Source organism: Cibotium barometz, chromosome 4, assembly GCF_041138505.1.
Source record: "Cibotium barometz isolate CiBa-2024 chromosome 4, ASM4113850v1, whole genome shotgun sequence".
Classification (NCBI taxonomy): domain Eukaryota; kingdom Viridiplantae; phylum Streptophyta; class Polypodiopsida; order Cyatheales; family Cibotiaceae; genus Cibotium; species Cibotium barometz.
The window spans coordinates 35,586,293-35,608,242 of NC_141049.1; the positions used below are offsets into that span (position 1 = coordinate 35,586,293).

The following is a 21,950-nucleotide window of genomic DNA, read 5'->3' on the forward strand; positions in this document are numbered from 1 at the left end:
CGAGGGGTGTGACACTCGACAGAGCCATTGAGTTATGCAGAGCTCGACGTCCCAGACCCCATGGCCCTCGCCCACGGCCACGCCACCACAGGAAGATCTGGGCCATCATCTCCCATCGTTTCGCAGGACCTTCTCGCGCCAGCTCAGTTTTACCACCTTGATGACCATGTCACAGCGGCCCATGAGGGATGTATTAGGGTGATATGAGAGCTCTCTGCTCATGTACCTAGATCAGATTTTAAAGTTCCAGATTTTTGTTATCTTTTTTTATTACTATTTTGTACCCAGGATTATGTACCTCATGGATATGTTGTAACCTTTTGGTCTCATAGGTCATTTTGGCCTTTTGAAGACGTTAATACAACTTTCTTTCTTTCTTTCTTTCTCAGAGGAAAATGAGGCTCAGTAGAGATTAGCTTTGACAATAAAAGTCAGATGCAATCCATCTCACCATAGTATGATCCAAAATGATTCATGAGCGTGGTATTGATACTCTGCCTTCTGCTCCATGGCATGGTGCAACTCAGTCCTGACAGTACAAAGAGTATGTGCAATCTAAAGGGTATGAGGATCCTTTTTATGCTTCCTTTGCAAGGCTGCCAACCTGCACTCTTTAGCCCAGAACATTCACAAGAAGTAGGATCTTTCACATCACAAAACTTTAAAACTCAAATTGCACAATAATAGAGATACAGTAGATGGCACAGCCCCACACCTGTGTGCCCTTGTGATGGGAGATTCGCTGGGTGATCTGGAACTGCTAAGATGGAGGCTATATGCTAGTAGAAGCTAAGGACTAGACTGAGAGTGATGATTAATGAACTGTGTGGAGAAAGGGGTTGGGCGTGTATTTCATCGTGTAGACTTGGCTCATAATGATGAACTAGAAATCGCTACGCAATTACCATATCTCCCACTGTCATCGGGTCTCAGCTTGGACCCTGCAATGTGATGACAGGGTGCACAAGACTAAAGTCTACCTACTGCATGTGTGGACCGCTATGAGATAACGGTCTAGTATAGCATGTAGCCTTTTTGGCAATGTTCGAAATCTACTCTAAGCTGTCTCTAAACCTCCCAGGCCACCTTCTCGTGTGAAGACGGGGAAGCTCGGCATCCAGGCTGTGCAACCATGGCTACTCGTCATAGTGTGGGCTGTACAAACATGAGCTAGCCGGTGCCTAGGCAACACAATATGGGGGTGGAGCATTGTACCGAACTATTACCAATGATCATCTGCAATACATGTGCAACCCCTTGTGGGCTGCCAAAAAAGTCATGGGAGCTCCAGATGTCAGCCACATGGCAGGAAAGCTCATCATCCGAGTAGAAGTGCGCGCGGGACTGTGCACACGGGCATAGAGCCATGTTGCTCAAGCTCTCCAATACGCAAAACCACTGGTCGGACTTCGTAGTCTCAGCTGCAATGCATGTACATAATCATCAACATAGAAGCGGTCTACGTAGGTGAAGATACAAGATACATCCTGCATCTTGTCCATAGTCACAGGGAATGGGCATTTTTAGACTTAGGAATGTTGGGGATGGCAGCATCTTCCCGTTCCCATTCCCGTCCCATGTCACTCTATAGTCACAGGGAATGGCCATTCTCAATCTTTTCCATCCTCGTTTCCCGTCCCCATTTCGCGTCCCATGTGACTATGATCTCGTTGTATGTTAGACTTCCTAAAGAGGAGGGAGGAGGGCTTCTTGTGAATGTCGTCCTCAATCCAACAGTTCATCTCTCCCATGCTTCAGGCTGAACCACCCCTTCATGTTCTCTTTTATCTGTTTCTTGCTCGACCATATTAATCTCCTCAAACATTTCAATGATCTTGCAGAAGCCTTTTTGTGAGAAGGTTCCTGAAGGAAGTCGTCGTCTTTTATCTGTTGGCTTGCTCGGCCATGTTACTATCTCCCCCAATGATCCAATGATCTGCATGCAGAAGCCATTCTGTAAGAAGGTTCCAGAAGGAAGTCCTCTCCCCTTTATGATTGGGGGCATAAATATTGAGGATACCAACATAAATATTGTCTCGCATTGAAACACCATGACCAATAATGCAAGGCAAGATGGAATGGGAAACTAAAATACATACACTACCCTTGGAGCTTGCAGCCTGTGAGACCAGAAATTCTGACTAGACAGAAGCTTGTTAGAATGATTGCATTGGCTAGTTTGTGCTCCTGCATGAGTACAATGTCAATCAGCCCATCTGTATCTGCAGGGTTGAGTTGGTCCCTCACAACCTCTCTCCAGCAGCGAGGAAACATACTGCCTAACCCCTGTGTATTCCATGAGACAGTCTTCTTGGGTGAAGAGTGTGAAAGGTGCGACCATTCCTTGTGGTCGATGTGTTGATGCATCACCTCTGAAGGAGGTGGAATGCCTTGCATAAGTAGCCACCTACAGGGAGGCGAGAATAAGAAAGTCCTCAGGACAATTTTTTTTACTTTGTTAGAGCATGGGTGAACTCTCCTTTCCGTAAATCCTGTCTCCTGTCTAAGGAGAGAATACACTGTGAGCTATACCCCATCTGCAAGGATTCAGCAGCATTAGAATTGGAGAGGCATAAGGGTTGGTATGCTCCACGTCTGGTGCATGGCCCACGTGCGAGAGTCTCCATCAGGGTCGGCGTTAGATGCATAAGGGTTGGGATGCTCCCTGTCTGGGGTAGAGGGTGTGCTTTTGGGACTCTTGCCGTCCATAACCACCACCCACAACACTGTGCTGGCTGCTCAGTTGTTGGAGCAGTCGGGGAAGATGATGGCATCTGCTGAGCCGTTCTTTGCAATCACGATCCTTTGTTTGAAGTCTGAACCATCTGGTTTGTTGAACATGCTGTGGTTGTGTGAAAATGGGTGGATCAGAGCTGAAGAGAATAACTGTGGGCACTTGCAGCGTTGGGATTGACCACTGTTGAGGCATGGAAATTTTTTGAAGAGTTTGGATCTTTTTTTTAAAAAAAAGAAAGGAGACTTCTATTAAGTATGAAATTTTTTTACAAAATGGAGATTTCACACCAAGAAAGGTGGAGATCTCAACCAATCAGGAGCCTTGTGCTGCCAATAGGGGCCAATAGGGTCCCGAGTGAGAGGACGTGAAAAAGATACCAATGTCCCACTCTCTCATAAACTGGCCGTGATTCCTCTCCGCAGCCCTGGAAGATCCCTGAATTCTGGCCAGGTAGCCATGATGGTGTGAATAATATCACTCCAAATCCTGCAAAGACACTGAGAAACAAGAACGGGAGTACCCTCAATGGCCTCGGTGCATCTAGCCTTTCAGATATTCTATGCTGAGACGCTAGCAATAATCTCCCAAGAGCTGTCTAACCTTTGTGCCGGAGGGACAAAGTGTGAAAGTGGCAAATCCTGAAGACAACACTGCCGAGCAACTCCTTGCCTAACCATCATGGCCAAGCTCCTGTCAGTCCCCTCGAATCTCAGCTGAGGCCCAGACTGTGTCAACCAAATGATAGAACCAAAAGAAATGATAGCATCCCTCTTAATCCTACCAAAGAGGTGTGCAATCGCAGACCAAACCCTCTGTGCTTCCCTGCATTCCCATAAACAATGGTAAACTGACTCCGAAACTCCTGCACACCTAGGGCAAGCTGGGCAAGCACCAGTAAAACTGACCTCCACTGATTGGTGGCTAGACCACCATGAAGAGAAACCCTGATAAGGGAGGAAATCTGTGGCTTCCTATAAGAATGCCACAATCTCCGCCAAAAAACCCTCTGAGTGTCAGTCGAAATGCCGTAAGATTCCCAATGGGGTCTAAGAGTAGGGACACTCTGAATGTGTCCCAAGATAAGATGTCTGGCATTCCGCACCGTATAACTGAGAAAAGGCATGCTTTTCAAGGGGTTACAAGCATCCTTCCACACCCACTCACCGGGGTCCCAACGCAAATGTTTGATAGGGCAACCACCATACAACCAAAGGCTACAACCAAAGGCTAACACTCTCTGTGATCATCCCTGGTGTGTGGGGGGGGGGGGGGGGGGGGGGGGGGGGGGGGGTCTCAACAAAGACGTGCTTCCCTAACATGCCAACAACTTTGACTGGACGAATCTAAGGGCCCTCAATAAGGTCCTGTACGTCACATCTCTCCAACTGCCATCCATCTTGTACAGAAAAAAAGACCCGTACATCATCCTCCCTAGGCAAGGGGAGACCCATAACCTGAAGAGAAACACCTGTCCCAGAAAAAATCCCAAACCAAGAATGATGAGGGTCTTCCAAAAAAGATCCAGTAATCCAGTGGTTGGGAATGGCTGCATCAATCTGTGCAATCCTCCGACTAGAGCCTCTCAAATGCTGCGTGAGATATCTCTGTACCTCGGTGAGGCTCTGAAATCTCTTCCAAGCCAACACTGTGGGGCAAAGGGTCTCTGAGCCAGCCCAAAGAATATGCATAGCTGCCCCAAGAGGCCTACCATGCACATCTAAGATCAAATCATTCCACAGAATGGGCTGCCAGTTTACTTCCTCCGCTGAACACGGGGGGATGTGTACCAAAAAACTCCTCAGCCAGTCCCAGGCCCGCAGGAGGGACCTAACCAGGGGGGATGAAGGGGAGCGGTGAACTGCATCCGAAAAAATAAAGCGTGAGCTGAGAGTCCAGTCACCTCGTTGTATAGGCAAGACACACCTCTGATCCAGTTTTGGGAAAACCCCATGTATGCCATAGTGCCCTCCAAAAAATCCCAATCCACTCTGTCTCATAAGCTTTTTCAAAATCAAGCAAAAGAATGGCAAGAGGCTGCTGACTAGACTTTGCCCACTCGATAGCTTCCCGAAAAGAAAAGATGTTATCAAATATACTCCTTCCTTGGAGGAACCCATTCTGGGTATCATGGATAGTCCTTTGGAGAATCGGCTGCAACCTTATACTCAAGGCTTTAGCTAAGATTTTATATGCAGATCCAAGGAGGGTGATGGGCCTCCATTGCTTGATGTCAGTCTTGTCCCCACTCTTGGGGATAAGGTGAATCAGCCCCTTCGTGAGGTATGGAGGCATCATACCCGACAACCACATTTCCTGAAGGGCAACAGTGATAGCATCTCCAATATGATCCCAGAAAGGAATAAAGAAGGTGGGAGAAAGACCATCATCCCCTGGGCACGAACCACTGGAAAGAGCATGGAGTGCGTGAAGGAATTCATCCTTCGAGAGAGGGGCATCCAGGGAAGAACACATAGTATCTGTAATGAGCCTGGGCATGCACTCCCAAACTTTCTGCCGTGCCACATGTCTCTGAGGGAAGGGCACCTCTGCAGTCAACAAAGACCGATAAAATTCTGAAGCAATACCCCTCACCTTATCAGGCTCAATCTGAACCTCACCCTGTGAATCCTGCAAGTACCTCATAGAATCCCTGCTATGGGAAGGCCTGTGTGCTGAAAAGAACTCTTTGTTGCATCTGCCACCCATTTGAGTCCAAAAGGCCTCGTTCGCATGAAAGGCGAACTCAGTCGTTTGCATGAAAGGTGAACTCAGCCCTCCTGTCCATGGCCAACTGTAGCTCTGCTCTAACTGTGGTCAAGAGGTCTGTAATCCAAGTCGCATGTGGATGCTTTTCGTGTTCCCTTTGAAGAGCAGCAATCGTACGCCTAATAGCTCTCTCCTTGTCTAGAGCCTCCTCCATATCTCTCTAATCTCAAGGGAAATGTCAGCATCTAGATAAAGAGAGTCAGGGATACGGATACGGGGAGAGGCCGAGCGAGCCCCAGGCTCCCTGAGGAGACACAAAACGACGGGGCAATGATCGGATTTGGTGGTGCCAGGGATAATAGCAATGGTGCCTCCTCTGTCCAAGGACCAATCATCCACATAAAACCTGTCCAGACGTGCAAAGATGCTCTCATCCCCGCTCCTGCGGTTATGCCAATAGAAAGATAAGGAATTTGGCCTTCTGTGGAAGTCATCCTCAGTCCAGCAATCCCTGCCAAAAAAGGAAAGTGTGAACCTCTCCCATGAGGCTCGCTCCAAAGGATGTAAACCCCCTTCGTGTTGCTCAACCATATTAAAATTTCCTCCCACTATCCAATGATCAACCTGGGGAATGACATTTGTAATGGTGTCCCAAAAGGCCACCCTTTCACCTCACGTTAGGTGCATAGATATTCAAGATTCGCAATTTCTAACCCTCATGCATGATCAAGATCCACTGCGCTCTAGCAAGGATGATAACACCGTGCCCAATAACATGAGGTATAATAGATGTTGCAACTGAAATACAAACACCCCCTCTAGTCCCAACTGCCGAGGACCAGAAAGTGTGGCCAGAAAGCATCCTACCAGTTTTGCCACACTAAGATCTATCCAATTTGTGTTCCTGCTACAAAAGCACATCCATAGACCCTCCTGTAACAGCAGGGTGAAGCTGGTCCTTCAGAAGGTGCTTCCTACCCACGCGTGGGAAGCCCTCCAAGGCCCTGAACCGCCCTGCACCGTGCTTGCATATGTACGAGAAACCTGTTCGCCCTGCGGGGCATTAAGGGCAATGGCATCATGTTGAAAATCCTACAATACATGATCCCCACTGTGCTGAACATCCTGCATATTGCCCCCTCCAAGTAGAGAGGACTTCACAAAGTCATCCTGATCTCAGATATCATCTCAATGCAAAGATGCATCAGCTGACACATCCCTCTGACCAGAAACATCATCTATCCGTACATGATCCGAGGAAGCCTTCCCATCAATTGCACCAAGGGGGCGGGCGTGAGAAATAGCTCGCCATACCTGGCGGACTGAAGGACGGGAAGGAACCAAGGCAGGTGGTGCTTGAGAGGCACGCTTACGAGGCCTCCTGCGACCCTGAGCCCGAGGACAATCTCGAGCAAAGTGACCCTGTTGGTGACAAACCCGGCACTAATCGGGTTTACGTGCAATCTCCATACGTTGCTTCAAAGGGCCACAAGGGCCTGGAAGCAAAGGATAGTCCTCAAAGAGCTCAATGTCACAGGCAAGAACCATGACCCTGGGGACAGCATTTGCCGAGGCAGTGACGACCTGGGCAGATAATGTTGGCAAGGCGTGAAGGGGGGTCACTTGAAGAACAAGCCCAAAGGCAGACCCGATGGCCTCTAACATAGGCCAATCTGCGCGAGGAAGACCTGGGAATCTGAGAGTAATCGGGAAACGGTTCCGGTCTTCCTCACCAGGGTCAAAATAGCTGGAGTAGGGAAGAAAGAATATCATCCTTGGGCCCAATGGCAAAGGGCTGCCCTTCAAAACCTCTGAGCCTGCGTCCTTAGAATCAAAATCCACTTGCAAGAAAACTCTTCCAAGCAACCTGACATCTCGAAAGTGTAGAGTGAGGTCGGAGGGCAGAGCCGCCAAGACCCAATCCCGAGCTTGGAGACGGGACGGGTAAGATCCAAAGATTCTGGCAATGAGGGTCGTTTTGGAGTGTGTCTCTATTTCGGCATCGTAGAGGACCGTGAGCTCCGCTTCGGAAAATACAATGGTTCGCCCCGGCCGAGGGAGAATGATTAGCCATGATGCTAATCGAAGAAAAAGGCCGACTTGAACCCGGATGAGGAGCAATCCGAACCAAGGGGAAGAGGAAGGTGTTGAGGCGGAGGAAAGGAAAGGAGGGTGGAAAAGGGAAAAGCAAAAAGGAAAGGGAGGCAAGGGGGAGATGGCTGGACACAGAGGTGAAGAGGGGCAAGGGAAGGGCAGCACAACAGGGTTGTGCAGAGGGAAGAGGCAGAAGAAGGAGGGGAGGCGTTTAGAGGAGGGGAGGCGAAACGATCAACAGGAGGGCGAAGAAGGGGGGGCAGGGGTAGGGGCGAACAGAGGGGAAGGAAGAGGCGAATTAGGGCGTGTAGAGGCAAGGAGGGGAGGCGGTGGAGGATGGGGGGCGAAGCAGGAAGAGAGGCGGATGGGCACAGCGAAGGAGGAAGGAGGGGCGCAGTGATGGAGGAAGGAAATGAAAGCAGAGGAAGAGGCGGAGGAAGGATCAATTCAGGCAGCGAAGGAGGAAGGAAATGATGGAGGAGGGAGGGGTGCAGCGATGGAGGAAGGAAGCGATGGCAGAGGAACAGAGGTGGAGGAAGGATCGCGATTCAGGGTTCGGGGAGCTCGCAGAGCCTGCGGAGAGGTCCAATGTCGATAGTTTGGATCCTTTGGAAGACTTGGAACAGGTTGAAGAGTTTGCTCATTTGGTGGATAGTATGTGGAAGTTGATCCATGTGTTGAGGACTGCACATGTGCATTGGGAATCCTTTGAACACCATTGAAGGTTCTGAATGTAGATCTAAGAAGACCCTTGAAGTCCTTTTGAAGACTTAAAGGTTGAATCATGGAGCGTTGGACTTTTTGGGAGTAGCCTAGAGTTGCCCAATCAGTTCTTAAATCAAGGCTTTAGAGAACAAAGCTGTTGGCTGAAGATGAGAACTTTCTAAGGCATGGATAGGGTTGTTGATATTGCGTAAGGAGAATCCGGATATCATGTAAAGGAAGTAATACCTCTTCTTGGCTTGGATATGCTTACAATCTGAGTGGAACCACTTTTTTTTTCGACTGGCCTTAGGCCCAAGATCCTCCCGTAGTTACCGATTTTTCACTGCGTGTGCGCTTAACTATCTGCGCAGGCGATGCTGCTGAGGAAGGGTTGAACCCAGGACCTCTTGATCCTAGGCAAACACCTTCACCACTTGAGCTATCGGTCTGATTGGAACCACTTTGTCGAGATTCTTGTTTGATCTTTGTTGTCATCCTGTTGTAGTGAAAATCCAAATACTTTCTTTTGGTAATAAAATACTTGGGTTTTTTTTTTTTTTTTTTTTTGTGGGTGGAGATCGGCCCATGGTCGGCGCTTGATGTGGTGTTGATGGTCTTGGTATCTTGTGGCATCTCAATTGTGGTTGATTGTGTGTTTCATTAAGTTAATAGTTGATTGCTCCAAGATCTATGCTCTATGGTTACAGTGTGTGAGTGTGCTCTTTAGTCCTAGCCTTCATCATGGCTAATTCTGCCTTTACCTTTGATAAGTGATGGGAATTCAGTTTGATGATTTGTCCACTAATAAGACATATCTTTATGCGTAAACATGCACCTACTGCTGGGCGATGACCATGTGAATGGGAATGCCACAGCACATAGTCTATGCTATGTATGATGGAGTTGATGATTTGAGACTTTGTGAATAGCCTCCAATGGAGTCAAGATTGTAGTTTGTAAAATAGTATGAACTTTATGTTCGTGCATCTTCATGCCCTATTAGTGGACGTACAAATCTCTTTTGAAGTCTTTATTCAAGTTGTGGCAAGCTGGTTTATTTTGACTCTCTATTGAATGCTGTGCAATTTAATGTGTGTGTGTGTGCATGTGTGTTTTTCTCTCCACCAGTGCTATGCTTCACCATTGTTGAGTCTGCATTCACCTATATAGTAAAAGAAACTTTGTTCGATTGTTTGTCTACAAAGATTTGTCTTTATACATGAACTTGCATCCATTGTTGGGTGCTTATGACATGAGTGGGGATGTCATACCATGTAGTCTATTTGATGCATGATGGAGTTGATGATTTGAAGCTTTGTGAGTAGACTGTAATGCATTAGAGTCAAGATCGCAGAGACTTTCTTACCCAAGAGCATGTAGGTTTTGGTGGTGAGAGGTTTTGGCTGCCATGGTAGGTGCCATGGTTCAAATTGTCCCAAACTCTATTTTATGCTGGTATTCGATGTCGATAATTAGAAATTGCTTGAACTTGAAAAGAAAAATCAAAGTAGAAGATATCTTGTTCTTTAGGTAGAATTGCGTTCAAATGCACAAAGAATGCCAAATAATTTGGTCATTTTAATTAGTGAGCATTATACATGCATCTAGGATGTCTTTTTAGTTTTAATGCTTTATGGTTTCCTTGAAAGGCTAAGGACATTGTAAACGATCTTACAATAGTGTGGAAACATTCAAATTTTTACTTACAAGGATCTGTATTATATTTCTCACTTACAGAAAGCTAGGATGTTTGCACCGTTTTGGAATGAGATCATCAATTGTCTTCGAGAGGAGGACTATCTTGCAAACCGGTATGCAAATGCGATAAAAGTGGATGACTATTTTTCTATTGATTTTAGTTTTAGGAAATGCCCTCATATTATGTAGGACCCTCAATGAGAAATGAGAAGTCATATTCCTGAATCTCCGCTAGCAATTTGAACAATCAACCATGAGGCTGTAATGTCTTTGCAAGAAAAGGCATAAGTTGTGATGAACTGAAGAAATTAAAACGCTTTGGCAGTATGTAGAAGGATTGAAATTTCCTTACAGAAAAGATCGTAGACAAACCCATCTTGTCTATCATGGAGTAGTGAAGCTCATGAGCCATTATTTGTCTACTAGCAAAGTAGATAGGCCATATATATCCTCCTCCTCCCCACGAAGTATAGTAGCCCCAATGACAGGAGTGCCCACACTAACAAAATCATCTAACCAATTAGGACGACTCAAAATTGGGGCTTCAGAGACAAGTTCCTTAGTTTTCTTGAAAGCAATCTGATGTTCCTCTTTATTGAGTCATTTCTGGGTCACCCCTTTCATACAAGTTTTTCGCAGGCTGGCCTAGAGCCTCATGCCCAGTGTACTGGTGCTCTTATCGCCATGTACTGTGGTGGATTCTCTCTCCCATGTGATATAGCTGAGGGAGACCTCTTGGCCATACTCATTAGCCCCATTCTTGATATTTTGGAGAGTGGTATACCATCTACTGGGGGCTGACGTTGCTCTCATGTTTCTATGTTCCTAGTATTCCATGATGAGTTTCCATGGACAGTTTTTTATCACCCTAGTGAGATAGATATGTTTATGTTTTATTTCTGTTTTATTTTCCATTACATGATGAGATATGCCATGGACATTATTGTATCATTTGGTCTAATAGGCCCATTGGGTCTTTAGTAGACATCAGTGCACAAACAAGAGGCTTCCTGACGTCCGGGGCTATAGATGGGAATCAGTTTTCCGCCCTCACCCACGCACAATGGGAGGTACCAGAGGATCGGAGGAGTGGCGATACTTTACAAGGAGGAGCTTCGTGACAAAATACATGTGGTACATAGAGATGCACATGCGAGGTACATGTGGGTCCGAATATGGAGTGGTATGATACTCAAGAGGCTATGTACAGGGAGATCACGGCAGAGGATGTAGGGTTGTAGAGATCAGCACAGGATGAGGGGGAGATTACAGATTCTGGCAGGCATTTTCTCACACTCGGGAGTGCACATGGGTTAGTCATATACAATGGCTTATCGAGATGGCAAGGATCAGATGCTTTTTTTTTTTCCCCAAAAAAAAAGATCCTTTCATTAGTTATATAAAAACGCCCGTAAGGCTACAAAAGATCCCCTCTTGCTCATATGAAAACAAAGCAGAGATCCAAGCAAGGCAGCTAGGGAGACTTTCCCTAGGTGCAGAAAAATACAAATATCAGTACACAGACTGAGGGACTATATCTTTTTCTTTTTTCTTTTTTTTCCGGGAGAGAGATCCTGCTAATAGTTAACATTACAACTCGCTCAACGTCCCAGCCACGCTGGTGTCGTGAGCTACAAGACCATCTACGCGGCCCTCTAAAGAGGGCGACGAGCACACTCGACCACAGAGAGCGGAGGGGCTACACTGGAGTCCTCCTGGGAAAGGCGGCCAGAACACGATCGACGCCGAAAGGGAAGCTTATGGAGAGCGCGGATGAGAGGTGCCGCCGAGGGGTCCAAGCAGGGTTTGAACCCAAGACCTTTCGGTCCTAGGCAAACACTTTACCACTTGGACTATCACCTCTTTGGCGACTGAGGGACTATATCATACAATAGGAGGGGGGAAAAGCCAAACAGGTGGCCTGTAGTGCCAACGGGGAGAGCCCGCGTGTAGGGTATCGAAGGGACAGCTGCGCCAAGTGGTGTGGAAGGCCTGGCGTCGCAAGATCGCCTCATCCGGATGCGGTCATACTGTCCTCGCAGAGTGTGGATCAACTCTTGCCAAATCCCCCGAACAGTCTCTGCTGGTGGCTCCAGTCTCCCCTCAAAGGCCCTGAAACACCGGGCTCTCCAGGTGAACCATATGGTGAGGCTGCTGAGGAGCTCCCATCGTAGATCCCTCTCCTGTGTCTAGTCGGCGGACGAGAAATCCGGTGAAGGAACCAGGCGAGGCTGGCCCCTAATGAATCTGATGGCGTGGCTGTCCTGCTCCGTCTCATAGCCCATAGCAGGCCCTGACAAAGTCGACCAAGCAGCGGCACCCCACGTAACATACCCTCTGGAGAGAGGGGGGCCAGAATGCGCAGCATCCGCAGCCAAATCTGCTGCGCCTAGGGACAGTCCCATAGGCAATGTCTTTGTGTCTCCATAGGGTGGCCGCATCGGACGCAGGCCGTCAGAAGACCGCTGTGGACAAGCCAGGTGCCAACTGCAGAGCCCCTGTGGGCGACCAGCCACTGGAAAGTGGAGATCCTGCGTGCCTGTCGACTAGCCCAGAGCCTGGTCCAGAAATCCTCCAGGAACTCTTGTGAGAGTCCCTGTAGTAGCCGCCAATGCTCTTATGCAGCTGGAGAGATCATCCTCCTCGCCGTCAAAATATGTCGCCCCAACCGAACAGTATACTGGGAAAAGGTGATCTCTGTGGCCTCGGGGGATGCATAAGGATCATGCCACTCGTACTCGCCAGGGTCCCACTGGAGCCGGGCCAAGGGGCGCGCTGCATAAGCCCATATGCGCCAATCAGAGTCCACATCTGCAGGGTCTGGGTCAATATGCCACTTCTGAGAAGCGGCGGCCAGTACCCGTATCCTCTGAAAAATGCACTCTGCAACCAAAGGCCACTCCACCTCCACTCTTTGAAGTCTGCCCTCATCCTGGATCTCATAGTAGAGGCATCTACCATCCTCAGTGCAAGCTCTGACAGCAATCAGGATCTCCAACTGTGTAAAGCCTTCCATCCACCGTGGGGCCACCGGCTCGAGAGGCGTGAACCACTCCTCTGTGAGTGCCTCTTGAATGTCATCCCTCATAATCAGTCCCCCTCTGAAGTGACTCAACCTCTCCACCTGGATCTCCTCTGGGAGACTGCAGAAGGCCTGCCAGTCTCCAAAACTACGTGCTGGGCCTGCCGCCAATGGTCCCCAGGCTAGACGAGGCCGAGAACCCAGCATCTGACCGTGCTCTGTGCGAACCGCTGGGCTCTAGATGAGCGGTTGTTTGGCCCGCTCCTCATCACAACAAGGAGGTCTCTGAGAGAGTCTCGGTCTCAGCAACTCCCAAGCTCGCAGGATGCTCAAGGCAAATCTGTCCTCCCATCCTCCTCATCTCTATGAAGATCCATCGTATCTCCGGTGCCCAAGTGCCCCCTGCTGGAGGAGCCCGAGCCTGCAGCCGCTGCAAAAGAAGCTCTTTCCAAGGCTCAGCGCCTGGAAGCAGCCCCCAAACAATAAGCTTCCCCAATAAGGCTCTACTCTGATCGATTGGATCTATAATGCCCAAGCCCCCTTGGGCCAGCGGAAGTGTAATAACTGCCCAAGCGACCTTAGCCCGGGCTGACTGACCGTCCCGCCCAGACCAAAGAAAGTTCCTGATCAGCCTCTGTACTTGGCTAATGCAAGAGCTCGAGAAGATCCAGCAAGACGTGATGTATCACATGGTCGCTAAAAGCACCTGATTCGCCACCACCACCCTCCTAGCCAAGGATAGCTGAGCTGTACTCCAATACAAAAGCTTCCTCCGAATGCTCAGAAGAAGCGGGGCAATCTACTGCTCAGGTGACAAATCTAGTCCAATCTGGCATCCCAAATACCGCACTGTTGTGCCAGGAGAAATCCATCGAAAGCCCGGGTCTGGGCTCCATGCCGCAGTGGGAGCGCTATTGATCCAAAAGGCCACTGTCTTGCGCTAATTGATCAATGCTCCCGAGGCTGCACTAAAAACCTGCAGCGACTGCTCTGCCCTCTGAAGATTGGCCTCCTGGCCATGCAAAAATAAACCTGTGTCATCAGGCAAACTCAGCATCGAGCATGTCCTCCCCCCGGACTGGGAGCTGGAGTCCTCTCAAACCAACCTCCTCTGCCATCAGATACATGCTCATAGCCTTTGCAAAGAAGAGAAAAAGAAACGGGGCGAGAGGACACCCCTGACGGACTGATCTGATCAACTCAAAAATCGGCCCCCGTCCGCCTCCCATCAGCACCTGGCTACGAGCTGTGGAATATAGAGCCGCCACTCCTCGAATCCAAACTGGCTCAAAGCCGAGGCGAAGCATCGTGCCCTCTAAGAAACTCCAGTCGACTCGATCGTATGCCTTCTCAAAATCGACAAGCATCACGACCAGGTCCTCACCGAGAAATCTAGCTCGGGCCGTCGCCTCCTAGAAGGTGAAAATGTTGTCAAGGATACTACGCTCCTTGACGAATCCTGTCTGGGTAGCATAAATCAACTCCCCCAGGAAGGGCTGGATCCTCAAACTCAAGGCCTTTGCTAAGACCTTGTAGACAGTATTGAGGATCGTAAGAGGTCTCCAATGCCGAATATCATCTGATACTCCCTTCCCCTTGGAGATAAGAAAGATCAAGCCCTCTGAAAAGCTCTGTGGCATCACCCCAGTGTCCAAAACATACTGAAAGCCCCTGCGGAGGCCTGGCCCCAAAAGGTCCCAATAGCGCATAAAAAAGGCAGGCGTCAATCCGTCCTTCCCAAGGCAACTGTGGCGCGGAAAGACTCTCAAGGCCTCAGCAAGCTCAACCTCTGAAAGAGGCTCCCCCAGAACTGTACGCATACGATGTGTGACCCTCCTCTGCACCTGGGCCCACACAGTCTGCAAGCATCCCGAGCCTCAGTGGCTGGCTCCGCTGAAAGCAGGTCTCTATAGAACTCAGTGGCAATGGCTCTGATCTCCTCGGGCGCAGTGGCTACGGATCCGTCCTGCCTCCAAAGTTGGCGGACTCCTGCTCGAGCATGGCGAGGTCCAGTAATCTCAAAAAACTCCCCAGTCACTCTATCACCAAGTTGCATCCACTGAGAGGCCTGGCGGTGATAGTAAAACTCATGTCTCTGCTCCTCTGCCTCTCTAACCTCCTGGCGTGCCTGGCTCAGCTGGGACGCCACCCACTCACATGTAGGCTACTGCTCCTCAATGCGCTGAAGCGAAGCAAGGCTACGTCTCAACCGCCGCTCCCGCTCGCGTGTCTCTCCCAGCCGCTCTGGCTATCATGCCATATCCTCTCAATGTCCTCAGCGAGACTAGGATCTGTAAGTATCCTCTCTGGGATCCTCATCTGCAAGCTGGTCTCCCGTGTCCTCTCCTCAAGTGTCAAAATAACTGGTGCATGGTCTGAAAAAGAGGTGCCAGCGAGAATGCCAACGGAGCTCCCTCGCTCCCCTAACCTGTCGCCTACATAGAAGCGATCAATCCGTGATAGATTAGTCCCTCGGCAAGGATCAGATGGTCTCACACACTGGAACTCTAAAGGGGGACAGAGCACAGTGGACTACTTGATGGGATCTCCTTCATTGATACCTGATGTGCGGGGTTTCACGATTTCCAGTAGGCCCATTGGCATAGCAGCCGATCATGCATACTTGAGTTTCACACTAGTAGGTGGATCCCCGAGAGATGGGCCAGCCACTCATCTACTTAGGTACCCGAGATATCAGTTTACACGCGTGAGACAGTTGGAGTTTATCGAGATGCAGTATGTGATGGCTTGTTCGCTCTAGACCCGCATACCCCTCTGGACGAGATCACGAGAGAATTGGCAGGTGTACTATATGCATCCGCCTCATATGCGTTTCCCTGCACTATGATCCCTTCCACCCACCCCCGCAGCATTGCCCCACAGAACAGTTGGTATGATGATGAGTGTCGTGAGACACGAGCACAGCTACAGCGTGAGATTGCCATTGGGTCTCACACGCATAGACAGGCTAGGATGATCTTTCGGCGCCTTATGCGGAGGAAGAAACGAGCCTATCTGGCTAAGCTAGAGGAGGAGATCTACCAACTCTTCGTGGGGAAGGACAACAAGAGGGCATGGAAGATGTTTGAGGAGAGACAGCCTGGTACTCCGATTACTGCACCTGAGGCATGGCATACTTATGCTAGAGAGCTATATGATGCACCAGGACAGCCTCCCAACCCTCCTCCACTGGGAGCTCGGCCGGCTAGCAGCACCTTTTTTACTATGAAGATGGTGCTAGATGCGATAGACAGGTTACAGAATGGAAAGGCACAGGATCATGATGGGCTAGTTGGAGAGCACTTTTCATATGCACGAGACACTTTGGCTTTACTCATCGTACATGTGTTTAATCGTGCCATTTGTGAGGGTTTCCCGACAAGCTGGACAGAGCATATCATTGTACCACTCTTTAAGAGTGGGGACCCCATGGTACTAGGCAACTATAGGACGATCATGATTGGTCATTAGTTGGCCAAATTATATGGCTCTATATTGGAGTCGGAGCTGAGCCGATGGGCAAAGAGGCATGGTCATCGAGCACATGGAGAGGCTGGCTTCAAGAGAGGATTTACTACCTTGGATCACATACTGACACTTGAAGAGGGCAGGGCACAGAAGAGAAGGATATACTGCTGCTTCGAACCTCTGTCACCTCCCTCTCTCTCTTCGAACCTGTGTCGCCTCCCTCCCGCCCGTTGCCCCGCCTGCTGACCCTCTATCTATCTTCGAACCTCTGTCGCCTCTCCCTCCCTCTCTTCGAACCTGTGTCGCCTCCCTCTCCCGCTTGTTGCCCCGCCTGCTGACTCTCTCTCTCTCTCTCTCTCTCACTTCGCTTTCTTCGCCTCGCCTCCTTCGCTCTCTCGTGTAGCCGCCTCTGGCCTCTCTCTCTGTGGGAAGCGTTGCAGACATGCACAGAGCTCTTCCTATGGCCAAGGGTTAATTAATTCTTAACCCGAAACCAGCCTTTTTCAGCCCAAGACAAGATGGAGAGGATTGACATTGAAGACCTGATCAAGGCAGCCATCCAACAACACAAGAAAGAGACGGACAATGCAATTAATATGGTCAACCGGAGCCTTGTTGACAAAGTCAAGAAACTTGAAGCGCGGATAGCAGCCCAAGATGCAAAGATCGCAAATCTCAAGATAGAGATAGAAGAAGCACGTGCTCAACATAAGCTCGAGGAAGGTGAAATTCAGCCCGTCATGATGGAGGAGCTGAACACCATCAAGGCCCAAGTGAGAACACTTCAAGAGGGAGAAGAAAAGAAGGCCCGGGCGACCTCCTCGGTGGAGGTGCTCACGAAGATGCAAAAACAAGTAAATGAAACGGAGAAATGGATAGAAGTGGTCAAGAAAGGTAAGAACAAGGAGGCCGAAAGCACATCTAGCTCGAAGATTATCAACCTAACCATTGAGGAGGAACAAAGAAGAAAGACAAGGGAACTTCATGTGTGGATCACGGGGCTTAAGGACGGTGACAATGTAGAGGAGGAAGCCAAAGATTTATACACACGCATGGGCATTTCGAGGCCTACACACACGGGGGCTTGGAGAGTGGGCAAGAAAGACAAGAATGGAGGAGAGAGCTCGAAGGAGAGAGCTCTCATTTTACGCTTTCCCACCTTGGAGGCCAAGAAGGATTTCTTGGCCAAGCGCTCCGCCCTTAAGAAAACGGGCATCTTTTTAGGAGATGACCTCACCTTGGCATAGCTAGCACATATGAGGGAGTGCATGCCGGAGATTAGGGCAGCCAGAGAAAAAGGGAAGCTAGCATTTTATTCAGGAGGCAGAGTGGCGATACTAGAGAGACACACCACCTGACGGTGCGAGACCTATGGGACTAGTCTGAGACTTGCAGTATGGAACTACAACGGAGCATTGAGACTGGATGTGGAGGACAGCTTCACAGATAGGGACATCATCTTCTACTCGGAGACAGATCAGGCCCCAGGCAGCACATTACCGAGAGTGGCGGGATACAGATGGGAGACGACTTGTAGACAGGAGGCCCGTTCGAAGCATGGTGGTCGTGGATCTGGAGGAGTTGCAGTTCTTTTAGAGAGGAGCTTCAGCCACTCATCCATGTTATGCGCCGTGATGAGAGCGCGAGGTACATGTGGGTCAGAGTGAGGGCACATGAGGGTAGACCCCTATACATTGCTATATGTTACTTTCCACCCTGGGAGAGACCCTCTGAAGTCCGCACCTGCCCAACTACTGTCTCATAAAGTGCCATAATACCCCAAATGAGCTCACATGGAACCCCCAAGTCTTGCAGCCTGCGCATCAGTCTAGCTCTGGGCACTGTGTCAAAGGCCTTGCTGAAATCCACAAAGCCACAGTAGATCCTCCTCCCATGTGCTCTGCCCTCCTCAATGATAGCCCTGAGGGTAAAGATATGATCCAAAGTAGAGAATCTCCTCCTGAAACCGGCCTGTCCCTGAGCTCGGACCCCTTGTCTCTCTGCCCATCTGCTCAACTCTTGCTCAAGAATAGAGGCATATAGCAGCGAGTGACCAATCATAATGGTGCAGTAGTTAGTCGGCAGGCTCGGATCTCCAGACTTGAGTACCGGCACAATCGTGGAAGTACTCCAAGTCCTAGGAAACCCCACACATGGCTCTATTAAACATGAGAGCTAGCAAGTCTACAATCATATCTCTAGCATGTATGAAATGCTCGGCTACAATGCCCTCATGATCCTATATGCAATCTGTTGATGGCCCTCCTCACCATCTCTGCTGTGAAGAAGGTAGAAGTGGGTGGACAAGGCTCTGGAGGGTTCGGTAGTGGTGGCTGCCATGGTACTGTGTAGAGAGAGGCTGCATACTCGCCCCATGTATCTGGAGAGGTAATGGCTGGAGGCGGGGGGTGCTCTCTAAGCAATCTCCAAGCCTCCCCAGAATCCTGACTCAAAAACAACCGATAGATGTCTCTCTCCAGCCGAGCTAAGAATGCTCTCTTCTTCCGCCGAATGAAGGGTCGGAATATGATGCGTGACTCTCTATATGTAGTAACACCTGTGGCCACCTCTCTCTGTAGCCGGGCTCTGAGCTCCCTACAGTCATCATCATACCAACTATTGTGGTGCATGCTCCCAGGACGTGGTCGTACTGTGGGCTGCGTGTGTGGGAAGGCCGTCGCTGCAACTGTATGTAAAGCCTCTATCAGGATCTGTGTGAGCTCTGCTAATGGCCTCTGTGGATCCTCTGCACTCAACAAGTTGTAGATCTCTGCGGTGTACTCCATTAGTCTCTCTACAGAAGGTATATCTCGGGTGATAGGAGGATTGCCCAACCTGGTGGGTACTGTAGTGGAAATCCACCGTAAAAGGAGAGAAGTGCATGATCCACCGTAACTCCGATGGGCCTGGGGCCAATCGCAAAATCCAAGATACTCGAGATGAAGGTTGGCGAGGCTAGAACATAATCCACTATGCTGGCCCCATGTGTGTGTTGGAAAGCAAGTAAAGCCACTGGCAAGTGGATACCTCTCTAGGCCATTTAAATTGGCTAGCCCATGTGCAGTCCCTATCTCCAAGAGGTATCTCCCATACTCGGTACAGTTGTGATCTCCGGGTCAAACACATCTCCTCCACATCTCTCTCTCTCAACATCTTCGAAGTGTCAAAGAAGGAGGTCTGGTACTGAGCCGTTCGAGCATTAAAGTCCCCAAGTATGATAACATCTCCCTCCCTAGAGAACTCACATATGTCCTCATCTAGAATCATATATGGAGATTGCCCCTTGGGTGCTGCATAATCCAGTACACTCCACTATAGGGGTGAAACAAGGCTGCTCGTTCTCTCCGACTCTATTTGGACTATACATTGATGAGATCTCTGATTATATTGGGACACAAGGGGACAGAGGAGCCCAGTTAGCTGGCACTTGGATACCTCTGCTCTCATATGCTGATGATATTGTGCTTATAGCAGACTCACCAGAGGGTATGCAGAGGCACTTGGATACTTTACATGCTTATGCACAGGACAGTGGGCTCTCAGTTAACCTTGGTAAGACCAAGGTTATGGTGTTTAACACTACAGCTCAGTGGGTTTGGAGATCAGCGCCTATTTTCACATATGGGCAGGAGACAGTGGAGTATGTTGACTCATACACATCTTGGAGTGGTGTTCACTGGGCCCACATTTTCCATGAGGGGGGCAGCAGAGGCCAGATTGACTAGAGGATATGCAGCACTAGGAGGTCTAGAGAGGATGTGCTCACAGGTACAGTTTCAAGAGCCACGCACTAAGCTGTGGCTTTTTGACACGCTGGTCACATCGGCTATGCTATATGGAGTACAGATCTGGGGGCCTAGCCTAGATCGTCACAATCGATCAGGACGCACATACGATGGATGGAGATCGATGGAGAGACCACTTGTGTCCATGATCTCCAGGATGATTCAGGCTAAGGCCTCGGTACCCCATGAGATTATTAGAGCCGAGATGGGAGCACCACCGATCGTAGTCGAGGCTCTTGCCAGATCAGTGTCCTTCATTCATAGCACCTAGGAGCTTCCCCGACACCGGTATGCACGACTTGCTTTAGAGTCCTCTCATCAACTAGCCATGGAGGGAGACACTTCATGTTGGTATGCGCAGATAGCATCTTGGTTTGACCTCCACGGGTTCAGTTTAGACAGACTTCCACCCTTCCAGTACTCTCTAGAGGCACCCTCTCTCACCTTGACACATTCTGACATTAGTAGAGTTATCAGACAGGACCTCATTCAGTTGGACACTAGGAGGACATGGCTAGAGCCCTCACAGGAGTTGGGGACGAACATGGCTTTCTATAGAGACCATCTTCTCCGCACCACTGAGGATGGCTTTATACTTAGACCGAGCTACATGGATACCCATCTGTCTCATGGATTGAGGTGCGCCATTGGGCAGATCCGCACCTCTTCACATCAGCTAGAGATAGAGACAGGCAGATTTAGAGGCATACCTCCAAGGGGCAGGATTTGTCAGATTTGTTGGATAGAGCCAGAGACGGAGGAGCACTACATCTGTCGCTGCACAGCATATTATGAGATTTGAGGGCGCTACCATTGCCTTTTCAGAGAGGGATTTGGACCAGTGGCTGGAGCCATGGACTATTGTGATCAGCGATGCTTGGGTTTTTATCTCCTGGAGATCCGGAGGCTCAGAGAGTCCATTATCAGGAGCAGACACCCGAGTGGCAGGGAGTCCACACAGAGACAGATTACTGACTTCTTTAGAGGGACTACCCGGGAGGACACACAGCCGACAGCCCAGCAGTGGGCACCCCGTGGGACTCTAGTTGAGAGAGCTATTCAGTTGGGCAGATCTAGATGCCCGAGGGTTCGCAGATCCTCACATCAGAGACGGTGCCTACACCGGAGGATTCAGAGCATCATTGCGAGGCATCGGGCTCGTCTGACCAGGCATCTCACTATGGCAGATATCCAGGCCATTCGGCAGAGACCCATGCTAGAGCTCCTAGGATGATTACGACTCCAGCCATATACTGTTGTACTCACTGTCACTTTTGTACTCCCCCATATTCATGTATCCATGCATCCATGTACTCATGTACCCCATTTAGACTAGTAGCATTAGGTTCCCCCCTACTGATGTATTGTGGGGCTCTCTCTTTTCTTTTCGAGACAGTGTATCAGATGTCACATGGTTGTAACTTTGGTCTCACAGGTCACTTTGGCCTTTTGAAGACGTTAATATAGCATTTCATTTCATTTCTCTCTATCTATCCGTCCTGTGGAAGGTGGTGCGAGATTGAAGGTGGTTGCTGGAGGTACATAAGTGCAGAAGTATATAGGACTGAACAGGGCGTGAGGGGGTCTCTCTTTTCACTGGCTCGTGATTGTCTTGGAGGTACTCCTTTGGCCCTTTGTGAGAGGAAGGGTTTGGCAATTTTGAGGGTGGAAACAGGGCAATTTGAGGGATGTATTTGGACGAGTCTATGGACTGATGTATGGCTGTATTTATGGC

The 21,950-nt window shown here is 49.5% G+C and overlaps 1 protein-coding gene across 9 annotated transcripts in view; it reads left to right on the forward strand.

The window, feature by feature from the left end:
• The window catches only part of LOC147639199 (callose synthase 10-like), a 251,362-nt gene that overhangs the window by 189,341 nt on the left and 40,071 nt on the right, over positions 1-21,950 (forward strand). For all 9 annotated transcript variants that reach the window (XR_015264354.1, XM_086788318.1, XM_086788339.1 and 6 more), the window contains one exon: positions 9,980-10,053. Coding sequence is in view for 8 of the 9 variants with exons in the window: in XM_086788318.1 (XP_086644444.1) it covers positions 9,980-10,053 (74 nt within the window). In the remaining variant the exon portion in view is untranslated. The remainder of the gene's footprint in view (positions 1-9,979; positions 10,054-21,950) is intronic.